Genomic DNA, 22,836 nt, shown 5'->3' with positions numbered 1-22,836 from the left:
CTAAGGCCCCAGAACAGATTTTTGGGGAAGATGGGGGAAGGATCTACAAGAAACATAACCAGCCTAAATATAAACAAAATAGGAAAAGAGAGCATAGGAAAGAATAAAGTAAGGGAGGCCATTGATGGCAAGGGAATAAATAGAGTTATGGAATAGGAGTCTAAAAGATAATTAAGCATAATGTGAGAGGCAATCCTATTAAAAAATTAGTTAACCTGTCTGTACAGCAATACACACAGCGCCCGAAATAAAACAGGGGAGCTAGGGGCAATCATGCATTACGAGGAACCAGACGTAGGGATTACTGAGACATGGCTACAGAAAAATCAGGACTGGGAATTAAACATTGCAGGGTCTAACATATTTAGAAAAGATAGAGAGGGAAAATGGTGAGGTGGGGTAGCTGTACTTATTAGGGATAACATAATGGCAGTATAAAAAGTGACACAGCTATCAGCAAGACAAAAATATAATTCATATGGATAGAGATAAAAGATGATAAAGGATCAATCACACTAATAGGCATAGTCTATAGACCACTTAATAGTGGAAGAAAGGTGGATGAAGAAATATGCAGACAAATTAGGCAAATGAGTAAAAAACATAGAATGATAATTATGGGGAATTTCAACTACGTCAATATTAATTGGACAGAAGAGTTAAGTGAAGGGGATGGAGTTCCTACAATGTGTACAGGACTCCTTTCTAACCCAATCTGTAAAAAGCCCAACAAGGGAGTATTCACTATTGGATCTAGTAATGGGGAATGAATGAGAGCAGATAAGAGAAGCAAAAGCAAAAATAGGGGAACATCTAGGCAATAGTGACCATAATATAATACGCTTTAAAATTTTAATTGAGAAGGACATATGTATAGCACAAACCAGGTTAATAGATTGGAGAAAAGCTGATTTTGAGGGGCTGAGAATAGAACTTGGGAAAATAAAATGGACATATTGGCAAACCACGATGTAGAACAGCATTGGGAAACATCTAAAACGGTGTTCAACAGAGTGCAGAAAAAATATATTCTGCTAAAAGGAAAGAACAAACTAAACACTAATGAGATTCCATGGATGAATAAAGCCATGAGGGAACAATTGTGGGTAAGGAGAGAGGCATATATAAGTACATAGACAGCAGGGGAGTGCATGATCAGGGAAAACAGAGAGATTAGGAGGGAAGGCAAAGAGAAACTATGAAATGAAATTATCAAGGAACATAAAACAAAATAGTAAAATATTTTATAGTTGCATCAATAAAAAAGGAAAGTTGGGATGGGAATAGGGCCATTACAGGATAGACAGGATAATACCACAGGTAACGATAGAGAGATGGCAGAAATATTAAATATTTCTGGGGCCTTAGCTTTTCACCATATATATTCAGTATTTACCAGGGAGATAGAACAGGTGGGCATGACATTGGATGATGAGATTAGTAATGAGATAAGTGCATTTAAAATGTTTTAAAAAGGGATATATTAAATAATCTAATCAAACTCTGAGGATAATACCTCTGGTCCGGATGGATTGCATCCACGCATTTTGAAAGAATCTAGGGAAGCGATAACAGAGGCATTACGATACATATTTAATAATTCATTAGAAAAAGGTGTAATGCCAGAGGATTGGCAGATAGCTAACGTAATACCTATATTTAAGAAGTGGGATAGAACATATCTACGGAATTATAGACCACTCAACTTAACATCGATGGTCGGAAAAATAATGGAATCCCTACTAAAGGAGAAAATGGAAGAACATCTAGAAACCAAAAATATAATAATGAATAGTCACCATGGAAAGGGAAAGTCTTGCTTGACTAACCTTATTGAATTTTTTGAAGAGGTAACAGAGAGTAGACAATGGTAATGCAGTAGATGTAATTTATCTCGATTTTTCAAAAGGCCTTCGATAAGATACCCCATAACAGACGGATGAACAAAGTCTGAGAATGCGGAGTCAGGGGACAAGTAGCAGAATGAATTGCTAGCTGGCTTCAAAACAGAAAGCAGAGAGTAGGAGTATAGGGTAGCTATTCACAGTGGCAGAAGCTGGGTAGTGGTGTTCCGTGAGGATCAGTGCTGGGACCACTGTTCACAATTTATATTAATGATTTAAGACTATGAAATCAAAAACACAATTTCTGAATTTGCGGATGACACCAAATTGGGGTAGGAGGACTGCAACAAATTACAGGAGGGCATTAATAAACTTGCAGACTGGGCATATAATTGGCAAATGAAGTTCAACACACATAAATGTAAGGTATTATATTTTGGTAGGAAGAATAGGGAGGTCATTTATTACTTGGAGGGTGCGAGTCTAGGTGGGGTAGAGGAACAAAGGGATCTCAGAGTACAAATACCAAATACACAAATCACTAAAAGTTGCGATACAAGCAAGGTCATAAAAAATCAAAGCAAGCATATTAGGGTTTATTCTTGAAATATAGAATTGAAAAGTAGGGAAGTTAAGCTAAACCTGTACCGAATCTTGGTTAGAACACACTTGGAGTACTGCGTACAGTTCTGGTCGCCATGTTATAAAAAGTACATAGAGGCACTGGAGAGCGCGTAGAGAAGATTTACAATGATGATACCAGAAATGTGAGATTATACACATCAGGAAAGGATGTACAAGCTGGGTCTCTTTTCTCTTGAAAAAAGAAGACTGAGAGGTGACCTAGTAGAGGTCTTTAAAATTATGAAAGGTTTTGATAGACTGGATACAGAGAGAATGTTATGTTATGTTTCACTAGTGGGGAAGAGTATAACTAGAGGCCATCCATATAAGCTAGTCACCAAGAAATCCAATAAGGAATTCAGAAGAAAGTTCTTTTCCCTAGGGAGGTAGTGCTGGACAGACTAATGGGATTGAAGGTAGACAAGTCCCCTGGTCCTGATGAAATGCATCCCAGGGTATTAAAAGAGATGGCGGAAGTTATAGCAGATGCATTTGTTATAATCTACCAAAATTCTCTGGACTCTGGGGAGGTACCAGCGGATTGGAGAGTAGCTAATGTAACGCCTCTGTTTAAAAAAGGGGGCAGGCAAAAGGCAGGTAACTATAGGCCGGTTAGTTTAACATCTGTAGTGGGGAAAATGCTTGAAACTATCATTAAGGAAGAAATAGCGGGACATCTGGATAGGAATAGTGCAATCAAGCAGACGCAGCATGGATTCATGAAAGGGAAATCATGTTTAACTAACTTACTGGAATTCTTTGAGGATATAACGAGCATGGTGGATAGAGGTGTATTGATGGATGTGGTGTATTTAGATTTCCAAAAGGCATTCGATAAGGTGCCACACAAAAGGTTACTGCAGAAGATAAAGGTATGCGGAGTCAGAGGAAATGTATTAGCATGGATAGTGAATTGGCTGGCGAACAGAAAGCAGAGAGTCGGGATAAATGGGTCCTTTTCCGGTTGGAAATCAGTGGTTAGTGGTGTGCCACAGGGATCAGTGCTGGGACCACAACTGTTTACAATATACATAGATGACCTAGAGGAGGGGACAGAGTGTAGTGCAACAAAATTTGCAGATGACACTAAGATTAGTGGGAAAGCGGGTTGTGTCGAGGACTCAGAGAGGCTACAAGGAGATTTGGATAGGTTAAGCGAATGGGCTAAGGTTTGGCAGATGGAATACAATGTCGGAAAGTGTGAGGTCATCCACCTTGGGGAAAAAAAACAGTAAAAGGGAATATTATTTGAATGGGGAGAAATTACAACATGCTGTGGTGCAGAGGGACCTGGGGGTCCTTGTGCATGAAACTCTTTTAGAGTCTACCTGCAAAAACATAAAACATTAAATCGTGCCACCCGACCTGGGTGACACACTCCTTGTGCATGAATCCCAAAAAAAGGTTAGTTTGCAGGTGCAGCAGGTAATCAGGAAGGCTAATGGAATGTTGGCCTTCATTGCGAAAGGGATGGAGTACAAAAGCAGGGAGGTGTTGCTGCAACTGTATAAGGTATTGGTAAGGCCGCACCTGGAGTACTGCGTGCAGTTTTGGTCACCTTACTTAAGGAAGGATATACTAGCTTTGGAAGGGGTACAGAGACGATTCACTAGGCTGATTCGAGAAATGAGGGGGTTAACTTATGATGATAGATTGAGTAGACTGGGTCTTTACTCGTTGGAGTTCAGAAGGATGAGGGTTGATCTTATAGAAACATTTAAAATCATGAAAGGGATAGACAAGATAGAGGTAGAGAGGTTGTTTCCATTGGTGGGGGAGACTAGAACTAGGGGGCACAGCCTCAAAATACGGAGGAGCCAATTTAAAACCGAGTTGAGAAAGAATTTCTTCTCCCAGAGGGTTGTGAATCTGTGGAATTCTGTGCCCAAGGAAGCAGTTGAGGCTGGCTCATTGAATGTTTTCAAGTCAAAGATAGATAGATTTTTAAGCAATAAGGGAATTAAGGGTTACGGGGAGAGGGCGGGTAAGTGGAGCTGAGTCCACGACCAGATCAGCCATGATCCTGTTGAATGGTGGAGCAGGCTCGAGGGGCTAGATGGCCTACTCCTGTTCCTAATTCTTATGTTCTTATGTTCCCAAAGAGTGGTGAGAATGTGGAACTCGCTATCACAGGGAGTGGTTGAAGCAAATGGTATAGATGTATTTAAGGGGAGGCTAGACAAACATATGAGGGAAAAGTGAATAGAGGGTTAAGCTGATAGATTTAGCTGAGGAAAGACGGGAGGAGGCTTGAGTGGAGCACAAACGGCGGCATAGACTGGTTGGGCTGAATCGCCTGTTTCTGTGCCGTATATCCGATGTAATCCTATGTAACATCTCGTGTCACATCCCATCACTCTTGTAATACAGAAAAGGTGGCAGCCAATCTGTGCAAAGCAAGCTCCCACAAACCGCAGTGCGATAATGACCAGATAATCTGTTTTTGGTGATGCTGATTGAGGGATAAATATTGGCCGGGACACTGCTCTTCTACCAAATATTGCCATCGGATCTTTAACATCCACCTGAGAGAACAGAGTCTCATCCGAGCTTTTTCCCACGTTCTCGGTCTATGTTGCATTTGTCTATGTTGCACTTGCATAGTAGCTTTCTAACTCTGTTCTTGTCAAACTGCAAAGTGGGATATGTTCCTGTTGGGGAAACAGTGCAGACCCAGATTTGGCAAAAGTTGTGTTTGGAAACTCTTGTATGGTGATAGATTTTTATGTGTGTCCAGCTGAGCAAAAAAAAAAGTTGGGAATTTTAATTAATTTATTACCATGTGATTTCATTATGTGGTTATTGCAATCAAGATATCATTTAACATTTATCATTCTTGAATTAAAAAGAGAATTTAGTAAAGATTCCCTTTAGTGAATGTGTTAAAGCATATTAATTTTGATGTGCAATATATACAAAAATTTGAAAAGAAATTGAAGGAAAAAGCCTTTTTGGTTATTGTGAATTGCAATTAAAGTCACAAGTTTCATCAGTCTTGTGTTTCTTGTCTTTTTTCTTCTCTTCAGTTTCCATAGCAAGGCGTGTTCAGGATCCATTGGCTGAGTTGGTGAAAATTGACCCAAAACATATTGGAGTTGGAATGTACCAGGTAAGATATCCATGATCTGTTTTGTGAAGGTAATCTGCTTCACCATCAGCTGCTGTAATAAAATGGACACTTTTGAAACATGGCTTTGTAATTAAACATCTGCCAGTTTTCAACTATTTTTATAAGATTTGCACAGTCAACCAAATGGCCAATAAATGTTCTGAAGCTTTTTTTGTCCCCCTCAGTAGGTTTTACCATAAATGATCCAGACTCTCAGAAATAGCTGCAGCTAGATTTTACAGTCTGTTAAAAAGCCATCAGATTGGACCTGTAACACAATCCTCATAGCCTTTTCCTTTCCAGATCATTACAGTGATGTGTTTCAGTGCTTTGTGTAAACTGGTACCGGATATTGATCCCATGCATATAAAAACTCTGCGCTTGCATCATTCCCAGCATTTTTAATCCTTTGTTCATTATTTTGGTGATATTTCATTATTATTTGCATTCAGTGCTGTTTTTTTGGTGGGCTCTCATACACGTGTTCAGACTGTAAACATCGTCATTAAATAGGTTTGTGTATTGCTAGTTTGCCTGTTGTAAAATGGTGCACTAATGCTGCAGGATATTAAAAGAAAATTGTCATCACTTTGTTTTAAGAACCAGCAAAAGTTCCTTTTCTATTTTGCCAATACCCTACCCATTTGTACCATTAATGCAGCACTCCATGTTGGACAAAATAGTTACTCTAAATAATATTTAATATTTAAGTTTGCCTTGTTGGAGAGGATTTTCGTATTTAAAATGTGATCCATTTCTATTGTTTGTGCTCAAACTGAATCATTTGTGCAGCAGCCTTTTTCTACCACACAGACGGAATATTTTGTTTTTCAGCTTCCAAACTGACTTGTGGACAAAGTTCCCAATAAAAATGGTCCCATGAGGAATACATTACCCAGAATACTGGGCTGCAAAATACTGTTGCAATCAAGTACTTCAAGTAATGTCTCCTACCTGAGGCTATATCATATCATGGGTCATAGTCACTAAAGGCAACTGAAAGTCATATAATTACAATGTAACTTGTTCAAAAGTTTTAAGATAGGGGCCCAAATGCATTGATAGCCCAGAGGTATAGTAAAGTATCTGTGAACAGGGCCACATACTCAAGGTATGGGGTAGGGGTGGGTTCTCTCTTCTGTCAATGGATAATTGGTTTTACAAACATCAGAAGTTTGAATTTAACTGCTCCCTTTGGTTGCAGTAGGATAATTTAAAGATATCACTGTCGGGAAGCGGAATACTTTTCTGAGTTTTTGACCTGTATTGTCAGCATCAAGCACTCCCAGGTCAGGCATAAAAAAGAATTAAGACATACATTTATATAGCACCTTACCACACCTCCTAAAAAGGCACTTCACATGCAGAGAATTAATTTGAGTAGCAGTGATTGTCGCCGTATAAGGTAAATGAGCCATTTTGCGTGCTGTAAGATCCCACAAATATCAGTGAACTGAATGACTGGTTGTTCTATCTTTGGTGGTGTTAGCTGAGGAATGAAGGTGGGATCTTTAACATTCATATGAGTCACTCAAACAGGCAGTTTGGCATTTTGCATGAAGGATTGCATATCCAGCAATGCAACAGTGCTGCGTTGGAGTGTCATCGAAGATCATACTCTTAAATTCTTGAGTGGAGCTTGACTTTGGAGCAGAAGTACTGCACATTGAATCGAGCTGATGCTACAGTACAGGGGAATTGTCCACACCAGCCATGATATTGAATGGCGCAGCAGGCTTGAGGGGCCAAATGGCCTACTCCTGCTTCTATTTCTTACATTCTTGTAACATTCCTGAAGAAATGTTTGGGTTAGTTGCAAACATTTGCAATTTTACAACTTCTCTGAAAAGAAGGATCACAAGAGGTGAAAGAGAAACAAAGCACATATGTGATGTGTTATTGTGCTACTAGTTGCCAATTTGATGGTCATCTCATTTCTCAAGGGCATTTTTTTTTCACTCAATAACTGAGCGGTCCTATTTTTACCATAATTAGTAGAATGACTTCCTTAATGTGAATTATTTCATTTGAAAATGGGATTCACTTTGTGAAATGCAGGATGAGTGCCCATGCAGTTTTGTTTTTCGTGTCTTCCTTAAAACTTGCACAAATAGCAGCTTTGCACCAGGTGTAAAATGTGGATTTAACACTCTGTGAATTGCACTACAATTTCATATACAGTGGAACCCAATTAATTGCAACTGTTCGGTGAAACCCTGCAAATCGTGCTTGACAAGGGAGTTTCTACCTTTATTTGTCTAACTTTCATATGTCTTGCAACTAGGGTGAATACAGTATAACATCTTAAAGTTTACAACATCTTAGAAAGGTGAATATAGTATAACGTTTAAAAAAAAAAGAAAAATACTCACATCTCAGGAGTTTCTTTATGCAACAAAGAATTGTTACATCTTACAACATGTTACAAGGTGAATACAGCATAACATCTTAAAAAATGCTCTCATCTCCGGAACTTCATTAATACTGAAAAGAATTGTGAATTTTTTTTTTGGTGGCGATCGGAAGTCACAACCTCTGCACTTTCCCATCAAAATTCATCAAGTCTTTCACTTTCTTTTGACTCAATGAATCGACAAACAACTTGCAGTACAGAATCTACCTCCCTAACTTTGGTATATTCCAGGTCTTGCACATCTTTAGTTGCATCCTCTGCAGCCTCTGTTTCCAAATCTTTCAGAGGAGAAACTCTTTCTGCATCAATTATCTCTCTGCAGATGTCACGGTCATCATCTATAGATACAAAAAGATTGCAGCAATTGCTCCTTGAAGTGTTGTTTCATGCTATGGAAGATGCCTTGGTCCAGGGATTGGATAATTGAAGTGTTGTTAGATGGTAACATTTGGACCCTCGTGCGTGAAACATTAAGAGCCACATCATGGCAAGTGGCGTTAGCCATTAAAAGTACCATCTCTTGCATCGTTTTCTTATCCTGTCATTGAAAGACTACAGCCACTTCCCGAAAATTGTTTGTGTCATTCAAACCTTAATGCTGCTTTCATAATCAGTTGGAAAAATTTTCACATGGTTGGTGCACAACGGTGTATTGCATTCTTTCTCATTTTACCATTGTTCACCTTTTTTTGCATAGATTTGATAAGGTGAGACAATAGTAAAGTCCGGTTTCATCGCAGTTGTAAATGCAGTTGGGTGGATACACTGCTAACAAACCCAGCAACATTTTCTCAGTCCATGCATCAGCAGCGGGTTTGTCACTGTCCGCTTTTTCATCGCACAGCTTTTTGTTAATAAGGTTATGTCTCACTTTCCAGCAGCCCAAGAATCCATCTCATGCTTCAAAGCTTTCCACGTCGAGTTCTTTGGCAAGTTCATGAGCTTTAGCTTTCAACAGGCAGCTGTTAAGTAGGATTTTCTGAGCTTTTTTTGACTGAGTTGCCAGCCTTCTCACCTCTAAGTGAGAAGGTTGTGCCTTTAAGAGACTTCAGCACATGATCCAGTGGAGTATTGAGGGTGTGCTTACTATCGGAGGTGCCGTTTTTCAAACAAGATGTTAAATTGAGGCCCCATCTGCCCTTGGGCAGACATAAAAGATCCCATGGCCCTATTCAAAGAAGAGCAGGAAAGTTCTTTCAGTGTCCTGGTCAATATTTATCCCTCAACCAACATCACTAAAAAATAGATTATCTGGCCATTATCTTATTGCTTTCTTTGGGACCTTGCTGTGTGCAAATATGGCTGCTGCGTTTCCCTATATTACAACAGTGACTGCACAATAAGTATTTAATTGGCTGTAATTGCACAGTGGGACGTTCTGAGGTTGTGAAAGGCGCTATAGAAATACAAATTCTTTTTATTAAACCACCTAAGCAGCGCTTCATCAACATCGGCCGTCTCCCTTTTCATGCTTCGTTTTCTATTATGGTTCTCATTTCTTTTCCAGTCCTTCAAGACACCTGTTTTTCTTTTCAGAATTCTAGAAACTTGAGATTCAGAATTGCCGTGATTCTATATGATTAGCTTTTGAAGTCTCGATGCCTTCAAACTATTCAAAACATCTACTTGCTCGCGCTGCGACAAGTCATAGTGCTTTTTTTGTTTAGCCATATGGAAAATCGACTTCCATTTCTCCATCGCCCACATAGCTCTGAAGCACATTTATCACTGCACTCAATTCAGATTGAGAGATGATAGCCTCGGATTCAAAAATGACAAGTCTCGTCAAAGCAGGATTTCTCCATGCTATACTTTGATGTAGTGTACATGGATTTCAGCAAGGCTTTTGATAAGGTCCCACATGGCAGACTGGTCACGAAAGTAAAAGCCCATGGGATCAAGGGCAAAGTGGCAAGTTGGATCCAAAATTGGCTCAAAGGCAGGAAGCAGAGGGTAATGGTTGATGGGTGTTTTTGTGACCGGAAGACTATTTCCAGTGGGGTTCCGCAGGGCTCAGTACTAGGTCCCTTGCTTTTTGTGGTCTACATCAATAATCTAGACTTGAATATAGGGGGTATAATTAAGAAATTTGCAGATGATACTAAAATCGGCTGTGTGGTTGATAATGAAGAAGAAAACTATAGACTACAAGAAGATATCAATCGACTGATCAGGTGGGTAGAACAGTGGCAAATGGAATTTAATCCGGAGAAGTGTGAGGTAATGCATTTGGGGAGCACTAACAAGGAAAGCGAATACACATTAAATGGTAGGACACTGAGAAGTGTAGAGGAACAAAGGGACCTTGGAGTGCATGTCCACAGATCCCTGAAAGTAGCAGGCCAGGTAGATAAGGTGGTTAAGAAGACACATGGAAAGCTTGCCTTTATTAGTTGAGGCATATAATACAAGAGCAGGGGGGGTTATGCTTGAATTGTATAAAACACTTGTTAGGCCACAGCTAGAGTACTGCGTGCAGTTCTGGTCACTGCATTACAGGAAGGCTGTAAATGCACTGGAAAGGGTACAGAGGAGATTTACGAGGATGTTGCCGGGAGTGGAGACTCTTAGCTGTGAGGACAGATTGGATAGGAGGGGTTTGTTTTCTTTGGAACAGAGGAGGCTGAGAGGAGACCTCATTGAGGTGTATAAAATTATGAGGGGCCTAGATAGAGTGGATAGGAAGGACCTATTTCCCTTAGCAGAGGAATCCACAACCAGGGGGCATAAATTTAAAGTAATTGATAAAAGGTTTAGAAGGGATTTGAGGAGAAATTTATTCACCCAGAGGATTGTGGAGGTCTGGAACTCACTGCCTGAAAGGGTGGTAGAGGCAGAAACCCTCACCACATTTGAAAAGTACTTGGATGTGCACTTGAAGTGCTGTAACCTGTAGGGCTACGGACCAAGAGTTGGAAAGTGGCATTGGGCTGATTAGCCTCTTGTTGGCCGGCATGAGCGCGATGGGCCGAAATGGCCTCTTTCTGTGTTGTAAACTTCTGATTCTATAATGATTCTATAGTAAGTGGAAATTGCAATGAAACAAACCTTTTACAATTGGAAGTATAGGGAAACAAAACAGAACTTTAGAAATGGTTGGATTAAAACAGCAATTGTAATTGGGGATTGCAGTAAGACGGGTATGATTATCTTTCGATACTAGAGTGGTTTTAATGTCACATCAGTAATCTCACTAAAATTCATAAAACATGGAATTTTATTTTATTAGAAAGGTTGCTCCATGTTCAGGATATTTTTCTGCCATATTAGGTTTTCTCCCCGAACAACATATCTGAGATTGATTTATACATTTCATCAACAGGTATTCTGTTTCTTTGTGGAACTATTTCTTTAAAGCACATTACATCATTGTATCACATGACTTGCTCTTTTTTTTCCTTATAACAAATCTTCAGCAGTCTCACATTACTAATTTTACTCCAATCGTTAACAGCAGCTGTCAGTTTACACTGGTCCCATGAGTGGGAGTTTCTGTAGTAGTAATGTGTTGATCTTTGACCCATGAGCCTAAGTCTTGTTTGCGTTTTCAAACATATTTGTGCAAATTCACCAGATTTCTGCTTTTTTTCCCCTGATGTCACAGATTATTAATCTATGTAAACTAGGAAGCTTTTCCAGTCACCAATTGCAACCAATCAGAAATTTGCTTAAGGAACTGGCTTTCTAAACTCTTGCCACGTGTTCTGCCAGATCCAGTTCTGAGTTTGTCATCCTCTGGCTAAACAAGATAAACACAACAGCAAGAGCAAGCAGACTAGAGATTTCCTCAAAAGATAGCATTTGGATGGGAAAGTGCCTTATTAGAGCTTCTCAGCATGAGGATGGATACACATACATCATTTTTTGGGGTAGTTTAAAAAAAAAACAACTGTCCTTGGAATATTGTTGCTGCCCATACTGTATTTTTGCCCATCCCCATTTATCTTGGGTTTTCGTAGCAATTAAAAAAAAATAACTGGATTCGCAAAGCCGTTTCAGAGGTCATACAGAATCAATCACTTAGGGTTGAGGACTAGGTTGGAGTGGCAGGTTCCCTTCTCTGAAGGACATTTCATGAATCGGCAAGGTTTTAACTACAATCCAACAGCTGTCATGATAATTTTTTCTGCTGGCAGCCCACAAATTGACAGATTTCCTATTTTGTACATGCACTACCAAATCCAGTGGTATTCGAACTCACAACCTCTGGCTTGCTAGTCCAGTGTCATAATCAATAGATACCCTTTGGAGATGCTGGCATATGCTGTTTGAACAGGAAAGATCTATGTTCCCAGATGCAGAAACACCTCTAGCACCCATATTATTATCTATACAATTAATAGCATGTTGATTAAGTAGGCATGGCTAAATAATAAAACCCTGCAGGAAAGAATTATTCAGACTCTCATAATATTGTGAAACCCTACAATTCAGATTTGTAAAATGGCAAGTGAATTAATTTTTGGGACTTTGGATGAGGCCAGGGCTGCGCATCTCTACTTGCCCCGAGGTGGTGATGTGTTGAGCCTGTTCCTTAAATCGCTGCAATCCTCGTGGTGACATTGCACCCACGGTGGTTATAGCTAGGGAATTCCAAGATTTTGACCCAGCGGTGATGAAGGAACGTCAATTTTTGTCCAAGTGAGTATGGTGTGAGATTTGAGAATTTGGAGGTGATGATGAAAGATCATCGCTGTTTCTCTCTCCACAGATGCTGCCTGACCACCTGAGTATTTCTAGCATTTTCTGTTTTATTTCAGATTTCAAGCATCTGCAGTATTTTGCTTTTGTACTTAAATGGGAGCTTGTATGTCCCTTTCAATCCACTATTAGTTCCTACAGTCAGTACAGAAAGATTAGTGAAGACAAACGTCAGTCCCTTGCAGTCGGATTCAGGTGAATTGTTAATGGGGAGCAAAGAAATGGTAGACCAATTGAACCAATACTTCGATTCTGTCTTCACGGAGGAAGACACAAATAACCTTCCGAATGTACTGGGGGACAGTGGGTCTAGTGAGAAGGAGGAACTGAAGGATATCCTTATTAGCCGGGAAATTGTGTTAGGGAAATTGATGGGATTGAAGGCCGATAAATCCCTGGGGCCTGATCATCTGCATCCCAGAGTACTTAAGGAAGTGGCCCTAGAAATAGTGGATGCATTGGTGATCATTTTCCAACAGTCTATCGACTCTAGATCAGTTCCTTTGGACTGGAGGGTAGCTAATGTAACACCACTTTTTAAAAAAGGAGGGAGAGAGAAAACGGGTAATTATAGACCGGTGAGCCTGACATCAGTAGTGGGGAAAATGTTGGAATCAATCATTAAGGATGAAATAGCAGCGCATTTGGAAAGCAGTGACAGGATCGGACCAAGTCAGCATGGATTTATGAAGGGGAAATCATGCTTGATGAATCTTCTGGAAATTTTTGAGGATGTAACTAGTAGAGTGGACAATTAGGAACAGTGGATGTGGTGTATTTGGACTTTCAAAAGGCTTTTGACAAGATCCCACACAAGAAATTGCTGTGCAAATTCAAAGCACATGGTATTGGGGGCAATTTAGAGAACTGGTTGGCAGACAGGAAGTAGAGTCGGGATAAACGGGTCCTTTCAGAATGGCAGGCAGTGACTAGTGGAGTGCTGCAAGACTCAGTGCTGGAACCCCAGCTGTTTACTATATACATTAATGATTTAGATGAAGGAATTGTGTGTAGTATCTCCAAGTTTGTAGATGACACTGAACTGAGTGATGGTGTGAGCTGTGAGGAGGACTCTTAAGAGGCTGCAGGGTGACTTGGATAGGTTAGGTAAGTGGGCAAATGCATGGCAGATGCAGCATAATGTGGATAAATGTGAGGTTATCCAGTTTGGTGGCAAAAACACGAAGGCAGAATATTATCTGAATGGCGGCAGACTAGGAAAAGGGGAGGTGCAACAAAACCTGGGTGTCATGGTTCATCAGTCGTTGAAAGATGGCATGCAGGTACAGCAGGCGGTGAAGAAGGCAAATGGTATGTTGGCCTTCATAGCTAGGGGATTTGAGTACAGGAGCAGGGAGGTCTTACTGCAGTTGTACAGGGCCTTGGTGAGGCCTCACCTGGAATATTGTGTTCAGTTTTGGTCTTCTAATCTGAGGAAGGACGTTCTTGCTATTGAGGGAGTGCAGCGAAGGTTCACCAGACTGACTCCCAGGATGGCTGGTCTGACATATGAGGAGAAACTGGATCAACTGGGACTTTATACACTGGAGTTTAGAAGGATGAAAGGGGATCTCATAGAAACTTATAAGATTCTGACGGGACTGGACAGGTTAGATGCGGGAAGAATGTTCCCGATGTTGGGGAAGTCCAGAACCAGGGGACACAGTCTTAGGATAAGGGGTAGGCCGTTTAGGACTGAGATGAGGAGAAACTTCTTCACTCAGAGAGTTGTTAACCTGTGGAATTCCCTGCCGCAGAGTGTTGTTGATGCCAGTTCATTGGATATATTCAAGAGGGAATTAGATATGGCCCTTTACAGCTAAAGGGATCAAGGAGTATGGAGAGAAAGCAGGAAAGGGGTACTGATGTGAATGATCAGCCATGATCTTATTGAATGGTGGTGCAGGCTCGAAGGGCCGAATGGTCTTCTCCTGCACCTATTTTCTATGTTTCTATGAATAGTGACATTATATAAATTCATGAAGATTTCCCTCCTGACTTGACCGCAAACATACCTCTGAAGAATTGATTGAACTATACCATTCAATTGATAGCTGGGCTTACTCTGTTCCTGCAGCCGTTATATTGTCTATTCTAGGAGTATGGTGAACTAAAAATGCAGGAGCTGAGTAAGACAAAGTAATCATCAATTGTGTACCTAGGAATTCTTAGATGAAAAAAAGATCAAGGTCCATCTAGTTTGCCATCTACCAACCTGGTAGACACATGATATAATAATGAGTTGTTGATTAATCACAGCAATCAATCTCTTATCAATTAGTCTACAGCAGACCCAGACATGACACGAGGAAAATGGTGGAGAGCTCTGGTAACCATCGGTCCAAAGACACCATTTTCCTCCCAAGCATACTTGACCTGCAACCTATCAAGTCTCAGATGACTCATATGCTGTCTTTCAAATATAAATTCTTGTTAAGAAAAAGGATGTGTATTAACTGAAAAGCTCTTAATAAAACAACCATCAAAAATAAGTACCCATTTCAGTGGGTCAACCATCTGCTTGATCACCTGCATATGGGGTACAGCTTTGTTTATTTGAATTGAAATCAAGATATTATCCAATGAAGAAACAGGTGTTACAAGACAGTATTCTGGCTATTTAATGAATTGCACAAGTTCTTGTTGCTCTTCAGCTTAACCAGTATCCTGGTGATGTTTATGCCTTTGAGGGGTGTTCATTTTCCAGTTTCGGTTGGATGTACTTAAATTATATACTGGTTCATAGTAGATCTGTTGAGCATAGAAAGAACAAACTTGACTAATATGGAAAAGTGAGATTCTGCAAGGAGTTTTTCATCTCTAACTGTTATAGGAACCCCTACAGAAAGGGGACGGGATGGAGGAACACTATGAACCTGGCTGCAACATCAGTTGTGGAAGATTTGAGAGTTTTTCTCTATTTGACCAATTACTGCAGGAATTTTGTAACAAGTTTCATATACCTATTTACTTTTCTTGATGCTGCAGAAGGCCAAGCGAGGGGTAGGCAAGAACAGAGAGGCAGGTCAGTGTATGGCTGAATATATCGTATAGGAGGGAGGAGTTCAACTTCTTGGCCCACTGGCACCATTTCTAGCTTCAGCATCAAGATGGCCTTCAGCTAAATCAAGAGAATAAGTTCATTTTGATTCATGGGATAAATAAACTTGTTGGAAAAGATTTAAACTGGGGAAGTAGGAAATGAGGATAACAATTAGGAAGGAATCATTTGAAAATAGCAAGCAAGACAAGTAATGATCCACAATGTATTTGTACGAGGCCATCTCTGACCATTTCCTTGTATCTGTCACCTACATTCCCTTACCTACTTCCAGCTCTACTTCCTTCTGTGTCCAATCGGTTCCCTCCAAGTCACTTACAGCTACAATTTCAAGCTACCATCTGCTTAGTTTTTGGCCCTCCATTTGCGACAATACCTCTGCAGTTGTTGATTTGATTAACTATTCCCTCACCTCCACCGGTGATGCTCTTGTCCGTCTTCCTTATTGCTCATTCCTTGTTTTCGCTTCTTGAAGTCGAAGGGGTGCAGACTGGAGCTTATCTGTCATGCAACTGGCTTAACCATCCATCATCAGAGCTGGCTGGACCACATCTAGCTCTACCAGTTCTCACTCCTCTCTCCAAACTTGGATCATCCTGGAGAACAAGATAATCTCTGGATTATTTTCTCCATTACCAACTGCCTCTTTAAACTCTTTCCCCAGTCCCTTCCATCCTCAAGATGAAGACCATGCATTCAATTGTCTCGGCCTCTTTCCATCCACCCCGCCCCCCTCACCCCCCCCTCCCCCACCACCCATTTCCTTTGCCACCAAATCAAACATTTCCCTAAGTCCTCTTCTCCTCCCCACCCTACTGTAGCCCTGAACCCTTATCTCCCTAGCTTGTCAACCATTTGCACTATTGATGTTTGCTCTCCACAGACACTGCCCCCTTCGTGTCAAAATGCCACCATCATCCCCCCCCCAAAAGAAAAATCCTCAACCCGTTTGTCCCTGAAAACTAGTGCCCCATCTTCAATGTCCCTTATTTCTCCAAAGCCCTTGAATCTGTTGCTGCCTGCCAGTTGCATGTGTGTATCTCTCCCACAACTCTCCTGTTTGAATCTCTCCGATCAGATGTCTGCCCCTTCCCATTACATTAAAACAGCCATAACCAAAGTTATTAATGACTTTCTCTGTGATTGTGACCATAGTGAATTATCCCTCCCCGTTGTCCTGAACACCTTTGCAGTTTTTGATACGGTCAACCACACCATGCTCCTCTAACACGTCTTCTCTGTTTCCAGGTTGTTGGGATACTCCTCAATTGGTACCACTCTTACCTCCGATTGTAGCCAGAGCATCTCTAGCAATGGCTTCTTTTCCCACAAAGCGCAATCACCTCGAGAGTCCCCCAATGATCCATCCTTGGCCCCCACCTCTTCCTCAACTACATGTTTTTACATGTCTACTGACATCCAGCTCTAACCCTCCTTTTCTTCTGTGTTGTCAGGCTGTTCGCTTTGGAAAGACTAAAGCCATTGTATCCTTGCCACTGGCTCCATGCCCTCCCCTGACACTGTCACGGGTTGAACCAGACTGTTTGCAACCTTGATGAACTACTCGGCGCTTAGTTGAGTTTCTGACTCCATATATCCTCTTTATCACAAAGACAAGCTATTTCTACCCCGTAACGTTGCCTGTCCCTTCCTTAGTCCTTCAATGCTGAAACCCTCTAATGTTTTTATGACCTCGAGACTTGACTATTCCCATGTCATCCTGGTTATCTTCCATCCTCTACCCTCCTCAAACTCAAGTAGATCCAAAACTCTTCTGCCTGTATCTTGTCCTGTGTATTGTGCTCATCATCCATGTCCTTGCTGACCTACATTGGCTTATGGTCCCTCAGCGCCTCAAATTTAAGTTTTTTATCCTTTGTTTAAAACAAATTGCTCTGGTCCCTGATCCAGAATTATTTTATTTTGTTTGTATGTTCATATGATACTGCAGTATCTCATAGTACTGCCATGTCAATCGTAAATTTAGCAGACTTTCTTTAGTATGCTTCAAAGTGTTTCTTTACATCCTATTTGCATCAATTCTTATTTTTTTCAAATAAAATGTTAATCTGCAATATTTTTTCTGATGGTCTTGTGACTGTTAAAAATAATACGCCTTGGACTAGAATTTCAGTTGTCGGCGAAAACGGTAGTTTTACGCCAAAATTATCATCTTTGCTGCGCTACCGTTTTTAGGCCTAAATCTCAGCCTTTACTTCTGCGCCATTGGTAAAGTCGGCATTGCACAAGGATTCGCAATGCAAACCACGAGTTTCGGTAACTTTAGTCCGAGGCCGGTAGCGCTGCGAGAGAGGTTATTGGGGGGGGTTCACAAACGCTTACCTGCTAAATCGCTGAAAAAAAATTAAAAAATAAAAAGTTTAACTTAACCTTTTCTTGCAGGTCTTCATCCTTAACGCTGCTGGCAGGGCTGCACCGAACGGTTTGACCTGTCGGTATTCTGGCTGTGGCAGAGAATGCCGAGAGTACGATGGTAACGCAATCCGTCGTTTCATGTCTCTGCACCTCTCCCCGCCGGTACGTGGAAGCGCCACCGCAAAAAGGTGCTCGACGATCCCTCCGACCGAGTTTTCGCCACGGAGGGTCAAATCGCAGCGAAAACCCGGTCGTGAAGTTCTAGCACCTTGATTTTGCCGATTCCCACAAGCTTTCCATTGCTACATAAGGTTATCCAGGATTAGTTTCAATCAGGAGTTGGGAATGTGCAGCTTTATTTCCCTATATGACTGTTAATCCAGAAATGGGGGTTTAGTAGATGAGCGGGAAAAGTCCAAAATTTATTTTAAAGATGGTGTGCACTTTATAAAACTTCAAATGCTTTTACAATGAATACCATTAGTAGTAATGCCCAGGAAGGATAGTTACTTTAAATAGGGACAATATTTTTTGTAATAGTAAAATTCTTTTACAGAATGATTTGTTTTAATTAAAATAAAATCTTTTTTAAAAGAATCCTGTATTCTTCTGATACCAGAGTGGCTTATTTTATTCTTGAGAGATTGCATTCTCCTTTTCATTGCAATAATTCAATGATTATAACTTACACTCAGTAAAACGAACAGCTTATTTTTCTCAAATGTTGCACATTTGGAAAAAAAAGATTAAAATGACAAGATCTCAAGATTTTTTTATTGAATTTGTAACATGGTTATAATAGATCATATACAATATTACACATAATTTTAGACAGTTTTATATGATATGGCTAGTGTTTAGGCAGCACAAAATGAAATAATGCCCGTCTGTCTCCAAAACAGTTGAAAATACAAGATAGCAGTTCTTGGATATTATTTAATTACAGTAAAATAATTAATGTGAGCTTGAGAAGATTGGAGTTGTCACTAGTTCTCAAAGGACTCGAACAGCTGTAAAATGAAGATGTGAAATGAGAACAAAAACAACTGCATAATCTCTGGCAAAGAAAACACACATATACACACACACTCTACAGTTCTGCAGAGGCCACCAAGAAGTCTCTGGTGATTGACATTCTTTCTGGCTTTTTCTGTGTGCAGTGTTGAAACCAGTGGAATCATATAGACTAAGCTGTTTCAATACCAGCTTCCCCAGTACAGGGGCTATTTTTTAAAGAAGTCTAACTCAAACCAGATGTTCTGCCTAGACCTATAGTTTGCTTCTGCCAAACTTATCATCAAAGGTCATAGTTCTGGGCTTTGGGCCCTAGAAAGATTCTTCTACAAACTGTAATTCATAAAGGGTTTAACCTTAGTGGAAAGAATAATATGTGTCTGAATAATCTAAATTTATTTTAATAGCATTCTAGCATATAGTTTCTTTTAAAAAGAGATTATTAGTGAGATGCCAGAGTTGATTGCTTTAAATTAACAGGATAAAGTAGATTGATGCAGCACGTAATCATTTTAGACCATTCAAACTAGACCTAAATGTGTGGCCTCCCCTTTGTAATAAAGACCCTTTTGACATGGCATCTTGCATGAGCCACCAATGATGTCCTCCTTTTATTAATGTTAAAATCCAATATGTAGAGTAAAGCTTATATCCTGTTTCTGTGTGTTCCAAGTAGGATGAGAAACATGAAGTGTAAGGGTATCTACCTATCTTTTGTCAATGGGACTAGAGCAAAAGGGTCGAGCTCAACCCTGCAGACGTACTTTGAGAGAAGAAAAGATTATCTGGGTGGTTGTCACAGGTAAAACCCTGTAGAAATTTTGTATGATTTGTTGAATTTCTTACACATTAGTCATTTATTGCAAATTTTGATATGTGCACTTCTTTATCTGTGCATGTATTAAATATAGATATAGCAGAACCACAGGTCAGTCTAAATTTATACAATGTTAATTCGATGTTAAAGTTGCAATTTGTGTACTGTGGAATACTGTGTGCAGCTTCAAAGTCTCAATTATAACAATGGGCTGGATTTTGCACTCTGCGGTGAACAAATGGAGCCAACCGTTCGTTACACTTACACTTGCCCATAGACTTTCTATGGTCTTTTACACAGCAGGTTGCTGTCGGCCAACCATCCAAAAAGCACAGCGCCCCCTACAGTACATCTGGGACCTGTGTGAACAGGGCAAGCAACTGTGTATCTCCTTAACCAATCAGATTGAAGAATGGTTAATGAGCAGCGCAGAGTATGTACCAGGAAATATCAGAATAGTGAATTCAATGTTAAATCAGGCACAGAAAGCGAAATAAAGAGAGGTAAAGAAAGATTGGATTAAGAAAGAGAGAAAAAAAAAGAGACGGAAAGGAAAAGTAAAAAAGACGAATTTTATTTTTAAAATGTTTTAAAATCTGTAACAATAATTAAAAGCTGAAGGAATGAGACTCCACACTTGTAATAGTTAATTTTCATGTGCCAGAAAGGTTTTTTGGTAGTTATTAATACTTACCACGCCATTGAAGGACTGGAATGGACGAGCCCTAACTTTTCTTGCCGTTTTTAGTCTGTATCTATAAGGTAGGTACAGGAACTTCAATGCTGTTCATTGTATTTGAATGGTGAGTCACACAGCGAGATGCAGTTTTCGGGAAACTTTTGGAGGAACAGTGCATCTCTGACAACGACTTCCCAATTTCTGTTTTTAATTGCGCATGTGTGGTTGCTGAAAGTTGCAGTCCAATTTGCACATAAATAACTCAGCATTGTTTGCTTCATTATTATTTTTAAAGCAAAATCTAGCCCAATGTATATTCCGGAAATTGTTGATATTAAAAACTGAACCAATCCAGCATAGATTGATAAATAGATTGAATTCAATTCTGCAGCTACTTTCTTACGACATCTCATGGCAATTCCATTACTATAGATATGGATAGGATGGAAGTTAGTTGCATCAGTTTTACGATGGGGTTGAGGATGGATAGTATTGAATATAATATTGAAGCTGTTTTGGCATAAGAGTGCAATTATAAATACTCAGTATTAAAATCAGAAATGCTGTAAACATTTAGTAGGTTGGACAGCATCTAAAATCATAGAATCATGGAAATTTACAGCACGGAAGGAGGCCATTTTGGCCCATTGTGTCTGCGCCGGCCAACAAAGAGCTATCCAGCCAATCCCACTTTCCAGCTCTTGGTCTGTAGCCCTGTAGGTTATGACACTTCAAGTGCATATCTAAGTACTTTTTAAATGTGGTGAGGGTTTCTACCTCTAGCACCCTTTCAGGCAGATTGAGTTCCAGACCCCCACGACCCATCTATGTGAAGGAATTTCCCCTCAAATCCCCTCTAAACCTTCTCCCAATTACTTTAAATCTTTGCCCCCTGGTTGTTAACCCCTCTGCTAAGGGAAATGGGTTTTTCCTATCCACTCTATCTAGGTCCCCCATAATTTTATGCACCTTAATTAAGTCTTTCCTCAGCCTCCTCTGTTCCAAAGAAAAAAATCCCAGTCTATCCAATCTTTCCTCATAGCTAATATTCTCTAGTCTAGGCAACATGGACTATGGAGAAAGAAACAGTATTAACGTTTTAGGTCGATGACCTTTCATCACAACCGGAGGATGTAAGCGGTGAACAGCTTTTATTGCAAGTACAGAGCCAGGGGAAAGGGGGCAGGAAAAGAACGAAAGGGAAAGGTCTGTGATAGGGTGGAGGGCGAGAATGATTAAATGACAGAAGTGGTGGTGCAAGGCCTTGTTTTTATTTCAGATTTCCAGCATCCACGGTATTTTGCTTTTGTATAAATATCTGTTTTAGAGGGAAAAAATGGGAGACTACCTGTTTTTATATGTAATTAACATTTCACGATCATGCATTGTTGCAATTTTATTAAATTGTTAATCACAGAGAAAAACAACATTTTCTCATGCTTGGTTAAGAAAAATGTCACAATTTATATTAAAAATGATATTGTTCAAGGCCTGTAGTGCAAGGCACCACCAAGGTTAAAAATAGTAAATGTGAAGATGAGGAAAATTGGGAAATAGAGATTTGTTAATACTTGATTGGGTTTTTAAAAACATGAAGATTATCAGAGGAAAGAAAGACTGAGGGAAGTAAGTCGTTTTTAGATCTTGGGAAAGCATGAGTTAGTGTAAGAAGCAATCGTGATTTCAATAAATAGGGCTATAATGGAGGAGGAACAATTTGTTTGGACGACATATCTGGTACTTTGGATGAACAAAAGAGAAAAGTCCAGAATTGCAATATTGATAAAATAGAGAAATACGAGTAAGTTTGTGACATAGATCGAGAGGCTAGAGGCATGATGTGAAACAGGCATTGTCAATCAGAGGATAATAATTTGACAATCTTATCTTTGCTGTTCTCTAAATCACAGAAGTGCCTGCATGTAATTACCAAGTCTCAAAAGAGTTCCCTGTCAAACACCTTCTGTGTTTGCACTCCCAAAGAAATGTGTTTTGCAAACCTGTATCTAGTTATTTCTGCAGGAGCTCCCACTTACAGTAGGACCTGATTGACATTTCTCGATGGCAGCTTTTCATGAAAAGCTGTTAACTTGTAGAATCTGGTTATGGAGCAGAGACAGACTGACTTTGTTCTGTTGCTGGGATCTGTCCAATCTAAACAGGACCCTGCACCTGAATTTAATACAGCTACACAGGGT

The 22,836-nt window shown here is 40.1% G+C and overlaps 1 protein-coding gene across 1 annotated transcript in view; it reads left to right on the top strand.

Moving 5' to 3' along the window:
• Positions 1-22,836, top strand: part of srbd1 (S1 RNA binding domain 1) — a 384,714-nt gene that overhangs the window by 195,102 nt on the left and 166,776 nt on the right. Inside the window, exon 17 of the mRNA XM_070889352.1 lies at positions 5,495-5,577. Within this exon, the coding sequence (XP_070745453.1) occupies positions 5,495-5,577 (83 nt within the window). The remainder of the gene's footprint in view (positions 1-5,494; positions 5,578-22,836) is intronic.

The sequence above is a fragment of the Pristiophorus japonicus genome, chromosome 9, assembly GCF_044704955.1.
Source record: "Pristiophorus japonicus isolate sPriJap1 chromosome 9, sPriJap1.hap1, whole genome shotgun sequence".
NCBI lineage: Eukaryota > Metazoa > Chordata > Chondrichthyes > Pristiophoridae > Pristiophorus > Pristiophorus japonicus.
The sequence above is the reverse complement of the archived record's forward strand: the minus strand, read 5'-3'. Positions and strand labels throughout refer to the sequence as shown.